Raw genomic sequence first — 18,805 nt, 5'->3', positions numbered from 1 at the left:
CTTTTACTCAACTTCTTAATTCTCTTGCATGAATTTTGATGCTAGAGATTACTAAGCGAGCCAATAGTAATGTTTTATAAATGTATCATCAGACCAATAAATGTTAAAGATTTTTTACTTATATCAAATTTGAATCCCCAAATGCATTAAAGGTTTTTACAAAAAACATCTTTCTTTGTTATTTTTGTTTTTATTTTTATTTTTATTTTAATTAAATCGTTTTTAGGTCTATTTAGAATTAAATCACTTAGAAAAGTATTTAGAGTATGACATTATATTTAAAATAAATGATAATGTTACAAAATAAAAGAAAAAAAAATGCGAGATTATTTTTATGTTGTGTAAAATTTTAGATGTTTTATGAACAAGAATGAAGTTAAAAAATATTTGCCATAGCCCAAAAAGTATACAATGAATATAAATATTGTAGAAAAGTATTTTATTTTATACCAGGTTTATACTCCAATATAAAGCTTTTCTGCCACAACTTTTTTATAATAAAATTTTATGAGTCTATTTTAAATTTAGTTTAAAATAATTTAAATTTATAATTTATAATTTAAAATTATATTTTTGATGATAATTGGAGTATATCAAACACATTGCTTTAATTTACACTGGAAATTTTGATTTTTTGATTTTTATTGAACAGGAATTTAATATCAGTTTTTAAATTTTGATTTCCTAGAAGTCATTAATCTATTCTTGAACCCCACATATTCATTAACTATCAGCAATGTGTTTATTTATAATATCAGCAATGTGTTTTAAATATTTATTTATAATTTTATCATTTTTTTTTCAAGATATAACAATTTAAACTTTAAAAAAATCAATCTCTATATCAAACACACATCTAATGATTTATTGAATATTATTAATTGAACTAATTCGTCTAAAGATAAATATCAAAACTGATAGGACATTTGTTGTATCTAGCAATACTTGTTTTATATACATAATTTGAAACTTAAATGAAACAACTTAACCCTAATTCGGGTGATGAAAAATTTGAACAGCTCTGGGCAATTAAACCGCATACAAGGGATACTTTGGTTAATCAACAAAGACATAAAGTTTTAGCATAACTTTTCCTTTTTCTCAGATTTAAAAAAACTATGAGTTTGGATGAGAAGCGGATGAATGTAAGTATCCGCATTGAGATGACATTCGTTGTCTTAGGAGTCGGCAACGAACTTTGCTTTGCAGAAGGTGTGAATCGAGGGTTTTTGGAGGGAAAGGCAGAGGGTCGCCACAGCCGCTGGATGCGAGTCCATCATCTAAGGCCCCAGTTGCTTCCCGATTGAAGCACCAGGCTCTGGCCTCACTGGAAGGGGAAGAAGGGGCCTCATCGCAACCTGAATGCGGGGCTTACGTGCGATAGGATTCCAAGCCCCGCTGGTCCGTTGCGCTCGAGGGCACAAATTGTTGGGCCCATTTCGGTTTGGTGGTTGTACTGATAGATTGAGCTTTTAACTGACGATCGAAACAAAGGAGAGCTTGCAAATATTGCGGGTTTTTTCTGGGTTCCTTTGATGTTTTTGTTTTAGGGTTTTTGCATTTGCGCAAGGCTTTCACAATGTCTCACGTGAAGATGACACTGGAGGAGCTGGAGAAGTACCGAGAGCGGTGGCAGAGTTGGAACAGCAAGGATTTCGACCCTAACCTCGTGGTTGAGATATACAAGAATGAGCTCAATGTGGCGACGTCTTCGCAGAGGGTTAGGGTTTTAGAGATTAGCCAGTATTTGGAGAATTATTTGTGGCCGCGGTTTAATGCGGAGACTGCGTCGCTGGAGCATGTCCTTTCGATCATTTTGATGGTGAATGAGAAGTTTAGAGAAAATGTTCCGGCCTGGGCTTGTTTTCATGAGCGTGAGGATGTATTTCCTGCATTTTTCAATCGGGTCCTGTCTTTGAAGGATGACAAGGAGGCACGGGCGATGAGCATACGAGAGAAAACAAATTACCTCCTATTTATGATTCACTGTTTTCAGAGTTTGGAGGATGAGAAGGTCCGTATTCCGGTTTTGAAATTGGTTTCGTTGCCTCTTTGGCATAGCCTGTCTCCTGGGCGTGTCAGGATGGAGTTTTGTCAGCATCCTCAGCTGCTGGATCACTGGAGAAAACTGCTTAAGCGAGAGGCACGAGAGGGAAAACGTGGAGGTGCTATTAATGTCAAGGAGAAGCTAGAAGTGAGATTTCTACCGAACTTGCTGGAAGAGTTTTTGGACATACTACAATCTTCTGTGCGGTCTGAAACAGATGAAGACCATGATATGGAGGGTGAGGGGGAAAGTACTCCTGCCGTGGACTTTGATTCTCAGTTGTTCTGTGAACGTTTTGCAGAGTTTCTCATCGACCTACTGAGTCAACTTCCAACCAGGAGATTTGTTAGGGCTTTAGTGGAGGATAGAGCGATTGTTGTAAAGAGCAGATTGAGTGCCCTGTATGCGCATCCACGTGGGGCCTTGTTCCGGCAGCTTATCGATCTTCTTGAATTTTACCAAACCTATGAAATCAACGATCAAACAGGAACGCAGTTTAGCCCAGAGGATGTGGAGCTTAATCATAGCTCCCGCGTGCATGCTCTGCAGCTTCGTTTATTCAAGTCGGTTCCAAAACTTCAGTCCTTGGCACTTTCCAATGTTGGTTTCGTAGATAAGAGGAATCAGCTTAGCAAGGCGATATCTTTGCTGAGTGCCGAGGAGCTCAAGGATCTGGTTTGCAGAAATTTACAGCTAGTGTCGTCCGAAGACCCATGGACTGACAGGGTTGATTTTTTGAAAGAGCTTCTCGTGACGTCGTTCGAAAGGCGGCAATCCCAGAGAGAATCAATTAATGCATTGCCCCTGTACCCAAATGAGAAAGTGATGTGGGATGAAAATCTAGTCCCAAGCATCAATTATACAGGCGCAGGGCCCCTTGCATTACCAAAGTTAAACTTACAGTTCCTTACTCTTCATGATTATCTGCTTCGTAATTTCAATCTTTTTAGATTGGAATCCACTTATGAAATCCGAGAGGACATACATGACGTTTTGAAGCGGATGGGTGCACGGTACGGTGATGATGGTGAAACGGTTTTCTCCGGCTGGGCCAAAATGGCAAACCCAATCAAAAGTTTCAAGATTACGGAAGTAAAGGCTGCTAAAATAGGTGAAAACAAACCAGCGGCAGTAATCGCAGAAGTTGGCTTCACCACCAAAGGATTGAGAGGAGACAATCGGTCAGAATGGGACGCTTTGAAGGAGCATGATGTCTTGTTCTTACTTACTGTCAGAGTTCCATCATCCATTTTAGGCAAAGAGGAGTTGGCCAAATTAAGTATCCCTGAACAGTTTGGTCTTCAGTTTGTGCGGGGTTGTGAGGTTATTGAATTGCATGATGAAGAAGGGACACTCATGAACGATTTTACTGGAAGGATAAAGCGTGAGGATTGGAAACCACCTGCTGGTGAAGCAAGGACTGTTGTTGTAAGCCTTGATAATGTGCAGTATCAACTGGATATGAATGCAGCTGCAAGTGGAGATCTGGATACGAATGTTTACGAGACGTTCAATCTTTTGATGCGGAGAAAGCCAAAAGAGAACAACTTCAAGGCTATATTAGAGTCCATTCGAGATCTGATGAATGAGGACTTGATTGTGCCAACGTGGTTGCACGATATTCTTCTTGGGTATGGTAACCCTGCTTCCGCTCAGTGGAAAAACATGCCTGATCCTCTCGAGCTGGTAGATTTTAAGGACACGTTTTTGGATGCTCAACATCTTAGAGAGAGCTTTCCTTCGTGTGACGTGCAATTTGTGACCCAAGATGGTGATGAAGATCTCACACCCAAACCACCGTTTCATGTGATATTGCCCAAGAGTACAAGTGGAGGTAACAAAGTTAAGTCGGGTAAGAGAAAAGGAGCAGATGTAAGTGCAGATGGTGCAGCAGATCCCACTTCCGAAAGGCAGAAAGTTGTGGCGAAGGCCTATGTGCCTCCAGATCCTGGCCCTTACCCACAAGACCAACCGAAGCAGAATACTGTGAAGTTTACACCTGTACAGGTAGACGCTGTTATTTCAGGAGTGCAGCCTGGCTTGACCATGATTGTTGGTCCACCAGGAACTGGGAAGACAGACACAGCCGTGCAGATTCTGCATCTGCTGTATCATAACTGTCCAATGCAGCGAACATTGATCATTACTCACTCCAATCAGGCTCTAAATGACCTCTTTGAGAAGATCATGCAAAGGGATGTTCCAGCTAGGTACTTGTTGCGTCTTGGTCAGGGAGAGCAAGAATTGGACACGGATCATTCCTTTAGTCGTCAAGGACGTGTGAATGCCATGTTGAAACGGAGATTGGATTTGCTGTCTGAGGTGGAGAGATTGGCAAAGACATTGAAGGTGCCAGAAGATGCTGCATATACTTGTGAGACAGCAGCATATTTTTGGCTTCTGCATGTTTTGTCGCGATGGGAAGAGTTTATGGCAGGATGTGCAGAATCACGTGATCCGGGCGTTGTCAAGGAGAGGTTTCCATTTAAGGAATACTTCAATGATACCCCGCGGCCCCTTTTCTCGGGGACATCCTATGTTCGGGACATGGAGGCAGCCAAAGGATGCTTCCGGCACCTAAAAACTATGTTCCAAGAACTTGAAGAATGTCGTGCATTTGAGTTATTGAAATCAACGGCTGATCGTGCCAACTATTTGATGGCAAAGCAGGCCAAGATTGTCGCCATGACATGCACCCATGCTGCTCTGAAAAGACGTGATTTCCTGGATCTAAATTTCAAGTACGATAATCTGTTGATGGAGGAAAGTGCTCAGATTTTAGAGATTGAGACATTTATTCCCATGCTGCTGCAGCGACACACGGATGGCCGTGCCCGATTGAAGCGCTGCATCCTTATTGGTGACCATCACCAGCTTCCTCCAGTGGTGAAGAACCTGGCTTTTCAGAAGTACAGTCATATGGATCAAAGTCTATTTACTCGATTTGTGAGGTTAGGGGTCCCGTACATCCAATTGAACTCTCAGGGCAGAGCACGGCCCAGCATCGCAAAACTTTACAACTGGCGATACAAGGAACTTGGAGATCTTCCCAACGTTCTGCAAGATCCTGCATACCATTTGGCCAATGCTGGTTTCAGCTATGAGTATCAGCTTGTTAATGTGGAGGATTACGAAGGATTTGGAGAAACTGAGCCTGTTCAATACTTCTATCAGAACCTGGGTGAGGCTGAGTACGTGGTGAGTGTGTTCATGTACATGCGGTTGCTTGGCTACCCAGCAGAGAAAATCTCTATCCTGACTACATACAATGGTCAGAAGCAACTCATTCGTGACGTTATTGCTAGGAAGTGTAGCAACAACCCTCTATTTGGTCGGCCTAGCAAGGTGACAACTGTTGACAAATTTCAGGGTCAGCAGAATGACTTCATCTTGCTATCTCTAGTGCGCACGAAAGTTGTAGGTCATCTTAGGGATGTGAGAAGATTAGTTGTGGCCATGTCACGTGCCCGTCTTGGACTGTATGTGTTTTGCCGGCGTTCTCTGTTTGAGAATTGTTATGAGCTTCTGCCGACGTTCCGTTTGCTCCTTCAAAGACCAGTTGATCTGTCCTTGGTTTTGGACGAGCCAACTCAACCAACTCAGCGACCTGTCCATCAAATAGGAGGGGCTTATCCTGTGAGAGGCTTACAGGAGATGGTCCACATTGTTCAAGATGTGTACCACCGGAAGACAGCGGTTATGGGTGCGTACCCTATTGGTTAGTAAGACCCAGGTTTTTTAGAAGGCTAGGGTAGGATACTGTATTCAAAGACCTTGTAGTTCATCGTGTAAATCATTTTCTTGATTACATCAACTCTTTTGGTATACTCCTCGGATCTTTGTATCATGGTCAAAGTCGGTCTAGAACTGTTCGTATTTTTGTCCTGCTGTCTTAGAAATGCTTCTTTTCCAGTCTCAGCTTAGTAGAGGATCGCTTTTTCAGGCAATTGGATGTGCACCATTTTACACCAGCAACAATTCCTGTTATTCGTCCGTAGTCCATTGCTATCTGCACTAATGCCTTCTACCTCGGCCAGCAAGCCACCCTCATTTCCGTTGGAACCCGAGACTCTGGATCTTGTGAAATACGAGCCACACCAAGGTTGACGACGAGACACCATATCGATGAGCTGCGCAGACTCCTCCAATCGTGACAGGGTCATGTGACAAGTGGCCAGTAGTGAAAACAAATATATTTCGACGAAAGCACACCGAATCAGCTGGTGACACCGCAATCTTTTCATAGTACTTTGTCTAACTCATGGCACCCACAAGCCATCCCCTGCTGGCGTGACATTTTCAGAAAGAAGCCTGTGCCAACATTCTCACTCCGGAAGGCGCATTGGAGATACTATTTCGTACTGTCACAAAAATTGACGTATTCTAACTATTTCTATACTAATTTATGTATGTATATACATTTATATATGTGTGTTCGTGTGTGTGAAATACAATCATCTGAAACATATCAACCTGGTAAAAATAGACAGAAGTTACTGTTAGTCTGACTGAGTAGAATTAATTTTATAATGTGGGGCTTGCCTTCATGGATGAGATTTGTATTTCATAACCTTGCCTTAGATTTATACAGCTTCTTGTCTTTCTTTGTTGGAAACCAGGCTAGTATTTTACAACATTGATATGACATTATATCCTTCATTTTGCAATAGTAAAAATGATAATAATTCAATGTAATAACCGTGTTCATGGTATTCTAAACCTGCATCACGTACATTAACTCATCCAAAAAATAATTTAAAACTTAAAAAGATGATGGATTTCAAACAAGCTGTTATTCACCGTGACTTTATAAATAGTCACAAAAATGCAACATTGAACATTCTAAATTCTGAAATCGTAAGCTTTTAAAAAAAGAAACGCGTTGTAACAGAATTTGGATAAGTCCCTTTTCTTTTTAATTTTCTCATAAGAACAACAGACTCTCAAACCAATAGCTATGCACAAATTGTATAGAAACGGATTTACCGACGTGATTTGCTCAAGCAGAAGGGCAGCGACAACACCAAATTTAGATAAACACAAGTTTTCACAGCTTTGAAGAAGGCCCCACAATTCAGGGGAAAGAAGACGGCGAAAGGAAGAAGTAATGCAAAGGCAAAAAGGCTTGGCTCCTGAGGGCCTCCGCCCCCAGCCGAACACGTGGGGTGAGGTAAAGGACCGGATGGATGGTGTGGCATGCGGATGTGGCAGGACAAGAAGCAGAAGAGATGAGTGGCGTAACTGAGAGAGAAGACAGCAGCAGGAGCCAATCAAAGCACCAGCCACTCAGCCAGGCAGGTAGATAGGTAGGTCGGTAAGAAGAGGGGGGTTCCGACTGGATTAGCGAGGACGCCAGGGGCAGAGCAGTTCCTTGTGTGCATTTTGGTTCCACTAAGTCGGTCGGTCGGTCGGTTGGTCGAGCATTGAGGGTGGCACCCTGCTACCCACCCACCCCAACAGTGCCCGCTCTGCCCGTCCTCTGGCTGGGTTGCTCTAGTTGCCTTTTTTTTCTCAGTTGCTGCTGTCCCAGGTTTCTGGTTTCTGTTTCTGCGATCTGTGTTGGGTCTGTCCACTCGCACTCCTACTGCGATTCTGACTGCACTGCGCTGCAGTTGTTCTGCCCCGCCCTGGTTGTTGCGCTCTTCTCGATTTCCTTCTCAACATCGTTGTTGCGCACAACGTAGCTCCGCATCTCTCATTGCGCCTGCGTGACGTGTTTATTTACTTATTATTGTTTATTATTTGTTTATCTCGAGTAACGGAGCGGGGAGCGTTGGCGGCCCCGCTAGTGGTGGTGTACATGCGACAATAGGGAAGTAGAAAGTGGGGATGGAGTGGCGGAAGTGAGCTTTGGTCGGACTTTTCCTTGGTCTCTTTTTCGGGAATAGTGTTGATGTTGCAAGGGGCGATGAGTTCGAGGGTGTTGGGATTGAATAGGTGAAGGAAAGTGGCGGAGGGATCTAGGCGCAATTTTGTGAAGAGGGAGAGTAGGATGAGCAATGAGGGTTGATTGAAGGGGGAGATTGCAGGGCGAAGTGAAGAAAAGGGAGAAAGGGTGGGCGAGAGAGAGAGAGCGAGAGAGAGAGAGATGGGGGCGTTTTTTGTGGTGTTGGTGCCAGTGGTGGTGACGACGTATTTGCTGGGAGAAAGGAAGAAGAAGAGGATTAAGCAGCAGGCAGTGACGGTTGAGAATGTGGGTGGAGAGAAGGGATTGACTAAGCGGAATGCGCGGTTCGATAAGTTGGTGGAGACGCCCAGGGAGGGAGCTGACACTTTGGCCAGCCTGTTTGAGCAGTCTTGCGCGCAGCATTCGGGAAATCGGTTTCTGGGGACTCGGGTACTGTTGAAACGTGAGACGGAAGTATCCGAAGACGGCCGAAAGTTTGAGAAGGTGACGTTGGGGCAATATGAGTGGACCACTTACGCCCAGGCGTTTCTCCGAGCCAGTGACTTTGCATCTGGGCTCGTCGCGCTCGGTCATGGACAAGGTGAACGTGTGGCAATCTTCTCCGAAACTCGACCGGAGTGGTTACTTGCCCTTCAGGTATTGTTCCGATCCAAGAGCTGCGATTTAATGTATATGATCTGATACTTAAGGATTGTATGTTCCATCGAGAGATATGATCCTGCGCTAATCAATCATCTATGAGGAGTTCCTCGGATAAATATTCGAGGAGGCTTATCCGCATTCAAATGCATTGGTTTTTTTGTATCAAGAGTTCTCCGTGGCTGTGTGTGCAGGCGTGTTTCCGCCGGAACCTTACAGTGGTTACCATATATGCGTCTCTTGGAGAGGATGCTCTCGTCCATTCATTGTCCGAGGTAATGGGTTTTATTTAATTTCGACAATCATGGATATGCTTTAGAATCTTCGTTGAAGACGATATTCTGTGTTCGAAGGACCTGCAATCTGAGGATGCCTTTCTTCATATCTTCTCATTGGAACAAAAATCTTGGTGTTCTTCATTTTTGACTTTTTTGATTTTTTTGATTTTTGATTTTTGATTTTTTTTATTCCAGACGGAAGTTTCTACAGTAATCTGTGATTCTAAGCAGCTCAAAAAGATCGTGGATCTTAGTGACAAACTCGGAACTGTGAAACGGGTGATTTATATGGAAGATGATGACACGGTTACTTCTGAGCCATCAATGGAGGGAAAGGTCATAGCCCGGTTTTCACATGTGGAAAAGCTTGGCAAACAATCACCTGCTCAGCCTGATATGCCCCGCCCTTCGGATATCGCTGTCATCATGTATACCAGTGGGAGCACTGGTATGCCCAAGGTAATAGGAGCGTGGTCTTGAGGAGTATTTTATTTTTATTCTTGTTTTTTTTTTCTTCACGATAGACATTGGTTAAATGCAATGCCTTCAGAATTGTCCTCAATACAAAACTTTTCAATAGAGTATGCGTAACTTTCGTATGAATTGACAGTTTCCTAGGTTATCAACTGTGAAGCGACTGATTGGATAATTCCTGATTCTTTAATTCTAATTTTAAATTGTTTATTTATTTATTTATTTTCTCCACTTAACTGTGTTGCAGTAGAATCTGTGTGTTTTTCCAGAAAATGAGTCAGCTGTGACCTAACTCACCTCTTCTTCGCTGATATCCAGGGTGTGATGATGTCGCATAAAAACATAGTGGCCACTATTGCTGGAGTAACTGCTTCAGTACCAAAACTGAATACAAGCGACGTGTACCTTGCCTACTTGCCTCTCGCACATATTTTGGAACTTGCAGGGGAGGTAGTGGACATTCTTTAGCTTTACTATGCGTTATTGAATGCTGACCTTTACCTCGAGTGATTCTTTGAATCTATGAATGAACGGATTGTTAGGGAAGCTCTTCTGGTTGAGTTGCAGAGAAACTTGTTGCCATAATATCGCCGAAATCGCGGTCGCAGTAAATCTCGTTTCTCAAGTTTGTTTTATTCATCTAAAATAATTTTTGATAATTTTTTAAAATAATGAATACATAGTCCAGCCACTAGAAGTTATTACTCAGCCGGTTATAGTAACCGTTTGCAATCTGTTCATAAACAAGGGTGCTCTTTTCAACCAATCTCATACAATTTCTGAACTTGGCTTGGTTGATGCGCAGTCGACACTTTTTGCAGCAGGAGCTGCTATTGGATATGGTTCTCCATTGACCTTGACAGATACCTCAAGCAAGATAAAATTTGGTACCAAGGGAGACGCAACTGAACTTCAGCCTACACTCATGTCGGCAGTTCCAGCAATTTTGGATCGTGTTCGAGATGGTGTGAGGAAAAAGGTCTGCTATTTGGCTTGATCAACCGAATATCATTGGAGCTGTTTTGTTTTTCTAATTCATGATTGCGAACCCTGATTGATATCCAAGTTCAACTGGGCATTCTACAATGAGTCTACGCTTTGTAATAGTTTTCACCGGTTTTCTATAAGAAATCGTTGCGGTACAATGATGAGTTATTTTTATTATCTGAAATGAAACTCAATCATTATCTTCAACTTTAGAAGTTCCTTAGTTATTTGCTTATTGTGGTCCTTTATTCCATTTCATCGGATTATGATATCTGAATACTTCGAGATATCTCATAATGAGCAGGTGAACACTAAGGGAGGGATCACGAAGAAGCTTTTTGAATTGGCCTACTACCGAAGGCTTGCTGCCATCGAAGGGAGTTGGTTTGGTGCATGGGGTCTGGAGGCAATGCTCTGGAATGTTCTAGTGTTTAGAAAGATTCGATCTGCTCTTGGAGGGCGGGTCAGGGGAATGCTCTCTGGGGGTGCACCACTTTCAGGAGACACTCAACGATTCATGAATATCTGCTTTGGGTACAACTTTTTTGCTTACCTTAAAATCTACACATCCGTTTCCTATAATTTTTCAGAGTTCTTACAAATAAAAAAACATTTGTGTCGGCACCTCAGCTACCCTTAATTGCATTCGAAGTGGTAAAATTGTCAATTGAGTTTTAAAAGATATTTCTGTCTAATCATCTTAAACATAACGCCAATCTGCTGGTCTGTAAAGTTGTGGCGTTAACACACAAACTCGAGCAAGGCGCTACATTATAATTTTCATGGCGACAGGCAGTTTTAGTAGGACTTCTTCACGGTTTTCAAGCAAAACGTAGATGTGGAATTAACCTTTTATTTATTTATTTTTATCATAATGTCTAATCCCAAGGCTGACGAACTCTTATTGCAGGTGTCCTATTGGCCAGGGCTATGGTCTCACCGAAACTTGTGCAGGTGGAACATTCAGTAATTGGGAGGATATGACTGTTGGCCGAGTAGGCCCTCCTGTTGCAGTGTGCTACTTAAAGGTGTCAACCTCTAGTCACTACATTAAGCACATCATACATTGTGGGCCACAGTATTCACTGGTGGCCATAATAATTCATGTTAACTGTGGCTCATTTGACCACCTATGACCAACTTAAAGTAGCTCACTACAACCTTGGATGAGATTGTTGCAGCCTCAATATCCATCCATCTACAGTATAAGGTGTTTTTCCGGTGTAGGGTTAGCATTTGACATACATGAAGTATTGCATGATTTTCTTATTTCTTCCCCTTAAGATTCAGAATTTCACTTATTTGTTATTTACAAATCCTAAATTGGTTTGGCTGCAGTTGGTTAACTGGGATGAGGGTGGTTACAAGTACACAGACGCTCCAATGCCAAGAGGTGAAATTGTGATTGGTGGGCCTAATGTGACTATGGGATACTTCAAAAATCAAGCTAAAACTGACGAGGTTTACAAGGTATGGCTGGTTTACACGCAGTGTTCGCGTCATAAAGGTTTTCGTGCATTACATTTTTTTTAGAGAATTGAAACCCATCTTTTTCGAGTCTCAATTAGTCATTTTGGCAGCTGCACTTAACTGTATGCAATGCATGTGACCCTCGGAGGTTTGTTCAAAAATCAAGGAATGTCTTAGTATATTGGTCTGAGATGTCGCATGTTGAGATGCATTAATATTTTGTTTACAAATACTGACCACTTTCGATCTAATGTTTGTAATGAAGGTGGATGAGAAGGGGATGAGGTGGTTTTATACGGGAGACATTGGCCGCTTTCATGAAGACGGATGTATAGAAATTATTGATCGTAAGAAGGATATTGTGAAATTGCAACATGGAGAATATATATCACTGGGAAAGGTGCTGCTGTAATCTATACCTCACGTTACTGTCCTCATGCTGTCAAGTTTTTTTGTTTCACTGTGGAGTATGCTTCTTATGACAACCTGGTGTTGGAACAGGTGGAGGCTGTGCTTTCAGCAAGTCTTTATGTGGAGAACATCATGCTACACGCAGATCCTTTTCACAGCTATTGCGTAGCTCTTGTCGTCGTATCTCAATCGGCACTAGAAGGCTGGGCTCAGGACGCTAATGTGGATTACAGTGATTTTGCTGATTTATGTTCAAAGACACAGGCTATCAAAGAGGTTTTATCCTCCCTCACAAAGGTAAGCTGATGTTTTCGTTGCTTTTAGAGATTCTTATTACCAAAGCAATGTCGGTGTTTGCAGAGCGCACCTAAATGTGGTCTTCCTTGAGCTCTTGGATACCAGTCTTATGATCTATTTATACCGTTCTAATCTTTAAAATATTCCGCATGTAATTATTGCAGATTGGCAAAGAGAATCGTTTGGAGAAGTTTGAGATTCCAATGAAGATTAAGCTGATGTCTGAGCTCTGGACCCCCGAGAGTGGTCTGGTGACTGCTGCTTTAAAGCTGAAAAGAGAGAACATTAGAAAAACTTTTGCCGAGGATTTAAAATCTTTATATCAGTAAGTGTCAGGACAATGATATCATGGAACAATTTTAGTGAAGCTTTTTTTTCTGATGGGAACTGCATGAAGAGCTTGCTGGAGTTGAATTTTTGGAGAGCTTTTAGACGCTTAAACCCATGCCTCGTTGTTCGTTCGGGAGATAGATGTTGGAAAACGTTACTGGTTCGAGGATCCTCTTTGTTTTATGATTTTTGGAGATAGTCTTGAGACCAGATCATTCTGAATAGCAGGTGTAAAATTAATTGCTTATGGCATGCTTTTGGGGATGATTCGCAGCATAGTAGTCTAATAATGATGTTTATCTTGCATGTTCTTCTTGGGTTGGTTATGCAGTAAGATATTCCTAGTGATATACTCAGAAGTAGATATACATCTGTATCATGGATCATTTACTAATAAATTCTATCCCAGCTCCTCGTCCTTACTTTCTGCTAGATTGACACAAATTTAAGGTAAATTTTTGCGTTGTATTGTATGGCGTCGAGTTTCAAGAAGTGTGGATGTTGTCAACGACCTCAGTGAACAAAATATGATCATGCGATCTTGTCATTGCATGCATTTTTTAGTGTGCAATTTCATGATGTGCTGGGCTCTGTGTTGTTGAATATAATTTTCTGATTTAATGTTGATTGAATCTGGGTTGGGCACTGTAGATATTGCAATCTAGGTTGGGTACTGTAGCTGATTTTGCAATATTTTTGTCAGTGTGAGGTTTAAGAATCTTGTTTTATAATGCTTGTTAAGTTCTTGCAGTGAACTAATTTACTGGAGCATCAGGTACTTTTGATCCTGTCCAAGTAAATCCTTGATATTTCACACCTCCCAACTTCTAGCATTATAACAACAAACATTATGAAATTGCACTTTTTTTTTTTCAATGCCAACTTCTGAAAGCTAGATGAATTGAGCATAGTTCAAGATTACATTTAATTTATATGGTGACCTTGAGCATGTCAATATCCGCAGAAGATCCAAATTGTGCATGTGTCTGTTCGATATGACATGATATTTATGCTTTTATTGAAGTTGCAGTCAAGTCCCCAACACATAGCAGATCATCCCTCCTCTGTTCCTTCTTTATTATTTGCATGCTCTCAATATTGGGGTCTCTTTCACCACAGGAAAATTATTTCAGTTACATTAAATTCTATCTCAAAGGGAATCAGTCAGTGTAGTTTCAGAGTTCAATTGCCCAAACGAACAGGTCTTAGGAAAAAAAAAAAACAAAACAAAAACAAATCAAGGTGTTTAACAATCACAACTGTAACAAAAAGAATATGGATACTTGTGAAAATACAAACAGTTGATACTATGTAACCCTTTTTAATCTTTTCAATTTTGTATGTTTTGGTTTTGTTATGGTTTCTTTTACTCTTTTTTCATCATCAAATGTATACATTTATGGCCACAGGCATGGAAGTCCTACACACTATAACCCATTTATATATATATATATATATATAGATATATATATTTATTATTGGTGAAACCTGAAAATGATTCAAATTTCAACTCATAGCTCAATCCATCTAAATATATTGTAATAAAGGTCTTTATACTTAGGGGACAAGGTGAGAGGTCACAACTATTAAATCCTCAATTGGATAGAATAAACAATCTCCTCAATTTCACCCAATTTAACAATTTTTAAAGTTGCAACCTCTCATCTTGTGTCCTAAATATAAAGACCCCCCTTAAGTATGAAAGTTCTACACTCTTTATAAACATTTGTAAAATTCTAATTGACAAAATTCACAACTTTTACTTTCTTTCCATCACTTAACCCATCATTCAATTTGTCCATAAGTACAAAAACCTCCATACACTTTGTGTTAATTTTTTTTTAAGTAATCAGTGGCTGAAATTTATAGTAGACTCAAGTCAGTTGTTAATAAGTGCAACATTCCCAACAAAACCTAAAACACGCCCTAATTGAAGTGAGACCACAACAAGCAATGACAAAGAACAAGCAACATCATTGACGAACGAACGAACGTTTGAATGAATAGAAAGACGAACTGAAAGACAGACGGACAGACACGCAGACGGACGAACGAAGGGACGGACGGACGGAAGTAAAACGGGACGTGGAGGAGTCGGAGCAGTGGAGAGGCGTGTGTGTGTGGAGTGAGGCGGCCTGCGGGAGAGAGAGTGAGAGAGAGGCAGAGTGCCCTGCGTCGGTAGCCGTGCTTAGTCGACGTCGACTTCGTCGTCTTCGTGTTTGTATCTGTGAGTATCTTTGCGAGTCAGTCGTCAATCGGATCCCACGACCATCGACGTCTGTTCTCGCAGGGTTGGTTGGTTGGTTGGTCGCAAGGCACGGCGAGCGAGAGGCGTACTCGGAGGAGGCGAGAGACGGAGGAAGAGGGCGAGACTTTGGGGTATAGGGAGGATTAGTTTTTTTTTTTTTTTTTTTTTTTTTTTTTTTTGGGTTTTTTTCTTCTCCTTCTTCTTGTGTGTGTTGTTTTCTTGTTTTTATGTTTGTTTGTTTGTTGGTTTTTTTTTGGTATTTCGTTATTTTTTTCTCCCTCCCCCGTGTGTTATCTTCGCCACCTTGGAACCGGGTTTGAAAGTCTGGAGGAGTGGAGAGGCCGGGGTTAGGGTTAGAGTGGAGGAGAGCAGGAGTGGTGATTATATGCGATCGTGGCGATGGACGGGGATCGGTATTTGGGAGTGACCGAGCCGATCTCGACGGCCGACCCGACTGAGGTGGACTATGCGAACACAAAGCAACTGGAGGAGTTTGTGAAGGGGCTGGCTCTCCAGGGGAGCCGGGAAGAGGAGGTGCGGCGGGAGGAGGTTCTGGGGCTGTTGGATGAGCTGGTGAATGTGTGGGTGAAGATGGTGAGTCGGATGAAAGGGCTGAACGACGAGTATGTGAGAGAGGCGCGGTGTAAGATTTTCACGTTTGGGTCCTATCGGCTTGGCGTGCATGGGCCGGGGGCCGATATCGATACGCTGTGTGTTGGACCCTGCTATGTGACGCGTGAGGAGGATTTCTTCGTGGAATTGCATGATTTATTGCAGAAGACGGACGGAGTCACCGAGCTGCACACCGTGCCGGACGCTCATGTGCCTGTCATGAGTTTTGAATTCAATGGGATCCCTATTGATCTATTGTACGCACGCCTGCCCTTGTGGGTCATCCCTGAGGAATTGGACATTCTGCAAGATAGCATCTTGCAGAACGTGGACGAGCAGAGCGTGCGGAGTTTGAATGGGTGCCGGGTTACGGATCGGATTCTGCGCCTGGTGCCTAATATAGAGCATTTTCGGACTACTCTGAGGTATGTCAAGCTGTGGGCCAAGAGGCGAGGGGTGTATTCCAATGTCATCGGGTTTCTGGGAGGTGTTAACTGGGCTTTGCTTGTGGCTCGCATTTGCCAATTATACCCTAACGCTGTGCCGAGCGTGCTGTTGTCGAGGTTCTTTCGAGTCTACAAGCAGTGGCGCTGGCCTAACCCAGTGATGCTCTGTGCAATCGAGGAGGGTTCTCTCGGTCTTCCCATCTGGGATCCACGCAAGAACCCCAGAGACAGGTCGCACTTGATGCCCATCATAACCCCCACGTATCCCTGTCAAAATTCAAGTTTCAACGTCTCCAACAGCACTTTGCGGGTGATGACGGAGGAGTTTAAGCGTGGGGATGGCGTTTGTGACTCTTTGGACTCCAAAGTGGCAGATTGGAGTAAGTTGTTTGAACCATACCCCTTCTTTGAAAGTTACAAAAACTACCTACAAATCGAGATTACTGCAGGAGACGAGGAAGATCTTAGAATCTGGAAAGGCTGGGTAGAATCGCGGCTTAGACAGCTCATTCTCAAAGTGGAGAAAGACACCTTCGGTATGCTTCAGTGTCATCCACACCCCAATGCTTTTCATGACACAAGTAAGAAAGTTCAGGTTTGTTCTTTCTTTGTGGCTTTGCAACGTAAGCAAGGTGCTCAACACTCTTCAACTCCATTTGACATGTGTCACACAATAGCTGAATTCAAACACTCAGTTAATCAGTACTTATTGTGGAAGCCGACGATGAAAATCGGTGTGTCGCATGTCCGACCGAAGCAGATACCGACCTATGTCTTTCCAAATGGGATCCGTCCAGTACGGCCTCCAAGGCCCCCGCTCCTGAGTGGGCGACCAGGGTCCGGGCCTAACATGGATAACGTACCGACTTCTCTGTCCCCGGAAGCGAGCACAAGGGCTGTTGTGACCCCACCGAGTGACGGAAAGGTCTCCGATGGAAAAGAAAGTAAAGAGCCTGAGCTCTCGATTCCCGACACCAAGAGGGGTGCCGAGAGTCTCGGGGTACTTGGAGGACCCCATTCGAAAAGGGTTAGGGTTGAGCTCAGGTCTGAGAGTTGACTGTCAAGGTGGAGAGGGTCTTTCTCGGCATTAATAATTTGCAGGAATCTTGTATTGTAATTTGGAGGTCATTTACCCTGTCATTCCCACGCCCAAGCACCAAGGGGGTAGATTTTCTGTGAATACAGCGGAGTTCGGTAATTTGGGGGAGTTTAGAGGGTAGTTTGCTATTGATGCCATAGAGTTTTCTCCTTGGAAATTGCGTGATCTTTGAATCAGCACAGCTTGTAGGGTTCTTAGATCACCTAATTTCCTTGAAGAACCAGTTTAAAAGGAATTATGATGCTGAATGCTCTGGGTAGGTCGGAGTGAGGAAGCTACTATTTTGAAACAATTCAAGTTTAGCAGAGTAGGAAAATGAGTTGCTCTAAACCCAGTTTCAGCATCGAAAATGAACAAAAAAAAGAGTAGGATGAGTCCAGAATCTCGTGTAATATGTCCTTCAGTATTTTAGCTTGTATGATAATTTTTTTTGGCTAGCCACGCTTTTGTGTTCCTAATGACATTTACCTGCAATGTATTTGTTGGGTTGCCCATCGTCCTTTACCGCAATAAAGTTGTCCGGTTTCCGCCCAATGGACAATCACTGTTTCTCCACTCGCTGAAGATCGTTGTTATTCATTTCCAGTATTTATTCTCTTTCAACGCCCAATTTTGCCAGTCGTGCAATATTGTTGCTGCTGCAGTCCTCACAGTGGAAGATGACGGGGCTTCTTAGTGGACGCGGTAGTGTGTAGCTCTTTTATACTAGCGTAGTGGTGGGTTGCCCATCACTTAAAATACATGTCATTTATATTTCTTGAATGTGTGTTTTTGTTGCCTGTGTTCACTTCTGTATTTACTTTCTTTCTTCACGCACTCCAATTGACGTAAAGTCCCATCACCAAGTTTCGTTAAGTTCCTTTGATTCACGTTTCACTACCGCATTCACTATCCCTAACCAACTTCAGTGTAACTTTATTGGTACTTCATTCCGTGTTGCTGGAACGTTGCTTCATCATCCTATAAAATGAAATGCCGGAAAGAAGTCTGAATTATGAATGCACCCTTTTCATTCGCGAGCTAGGCGTTGACAACCAACGGGTGTAGATTCCTTGCGGCTGCAAAAACTCTACCGAGACTCCAAGAGAAGTCAAATTATGCAATTCCTCCACCTCATGGCAGAGGCCAATTGCAGCCATGGCGGAGCTTATTAAGCGTCACCTTCGCCGAGCAACTCTCTACAGAATCAACTCATAGGGGTCAAAATCTGACAAGTGAACTAACCTGGAGAAATTGGCAACTAAATCAGCCGGGGTTGAATTCGTCACGACATGCCCGAGGAGCAGGAGGATTCACACGAAATGTTCCTTTGAATTGCGCTTAGAAGAAGGAACGATTTGGCATCCCGGCTTCTTTCACGAGGCGGTCGAAAACCTTCCTTCAACATCGAATTACACATGTGCTCGTTTCATGCTCTGAAGCAGCATGATCTCCGACCTGGGGCACTCTATTTGTGCTTGCACTGGATTCTGTCCCAGCTCCGAATTATCCCAGGCTCAACCGAATCTCTCGTAATAAAATCCCCACTTGCAGCAACTCTCAAAAAAACTTGGAATCAA

General features: G+C 42.6%; 3 protein-coding genes across 3 annotated transcripts; all 3 read left to right on the top strand.

Annotated features, from left to right (window-relative positions):
* The first annotated feature begins 1,330 nt into the window (after positions 1–1,330).
* On the top strand, positions 1,331–5,874 carry LOC112274104 (uncharacterized). The gene has a single exon (XM_024503270.3). It carries the CDS (start codon positions 1,580–1,582, stop codon positions 5,768–5,770), a length of 4,191 nt encoding a protein of 1,396 aa, XP_024359038.1. The 5' UTR covers positions 1,331–1,579; the 3' UTR covers positions 5,771–5,874.
* A 1,708-nt stretch (positions 5,875–7,582) lies between these two features.
* Positions 7,583–13,263, top strand: LOC112274105 (long chain acyl-CoA synthetase 9, chloroplastic). Its single transcript, XM_024503271.3, has 11 exons — positions 7,583–8,591; positions 8,789–8,869; positions 9,068–9,331; positions 9,665–9,796; positions 10,152–10,325; positions 10,638–10,867; positions 11,244–11,361; positions 11,672–11,803; positions 12,069–12,203; positions 12,305–12,511; positions 12,676–13,263. Exons 1-11 carry the CDS (start codon positions 8,136–8,138, stop codon positions 12,838–12,840), a joined length of 2,094 nt encoding a protein of 697 aa, XP_024359039.1. The 5' UTR covers positions 7,583–8,135; the 3' UTR covers positions 12,841–13,263.
* Positions 13,264–14,958: 1,695 nt separating this feature from the next.
* LOC112274106 (nuclear poly(A) polymerase 1) lies at positions 14,959–17,801 on the top strand. The gene has a single exon (XM_024503272.3). The coding sequence runs from the start codon at positions 15,489–15,491 to the stop codon at positions 17,202–17,204; it is 1,716 nt and encodes a 571-aa protein (XP_024359040.1). The 5' UTR covers positions 14,959–15,488; the 3' UTR covers positions 17,205–17,801.
* Positions 17,802–18,805: the final 1,004 nt, after the last annotated feature.

This window comes from Physcomitrium patens, chromosome 21, assembly GCF_059467195.1.
Source record: "Physcomitrium patens ecotype Gransden chromosome 21, ASM5946719v1, whole genome shotgun sequence".
In the NCBI taxonomy this organism is placed as follows: domain Eukaryota; kingdom Viridiplantae; phylum Streptophyta; class Bryopsida; order Funariales; family Funariaceae; genus Physcomitrium; species Physcomitrium patens.
Note: the sequence above shows the minus strand (reverse complement) of the source record. Positions and strands in the feature narration are given on the sequence as shown.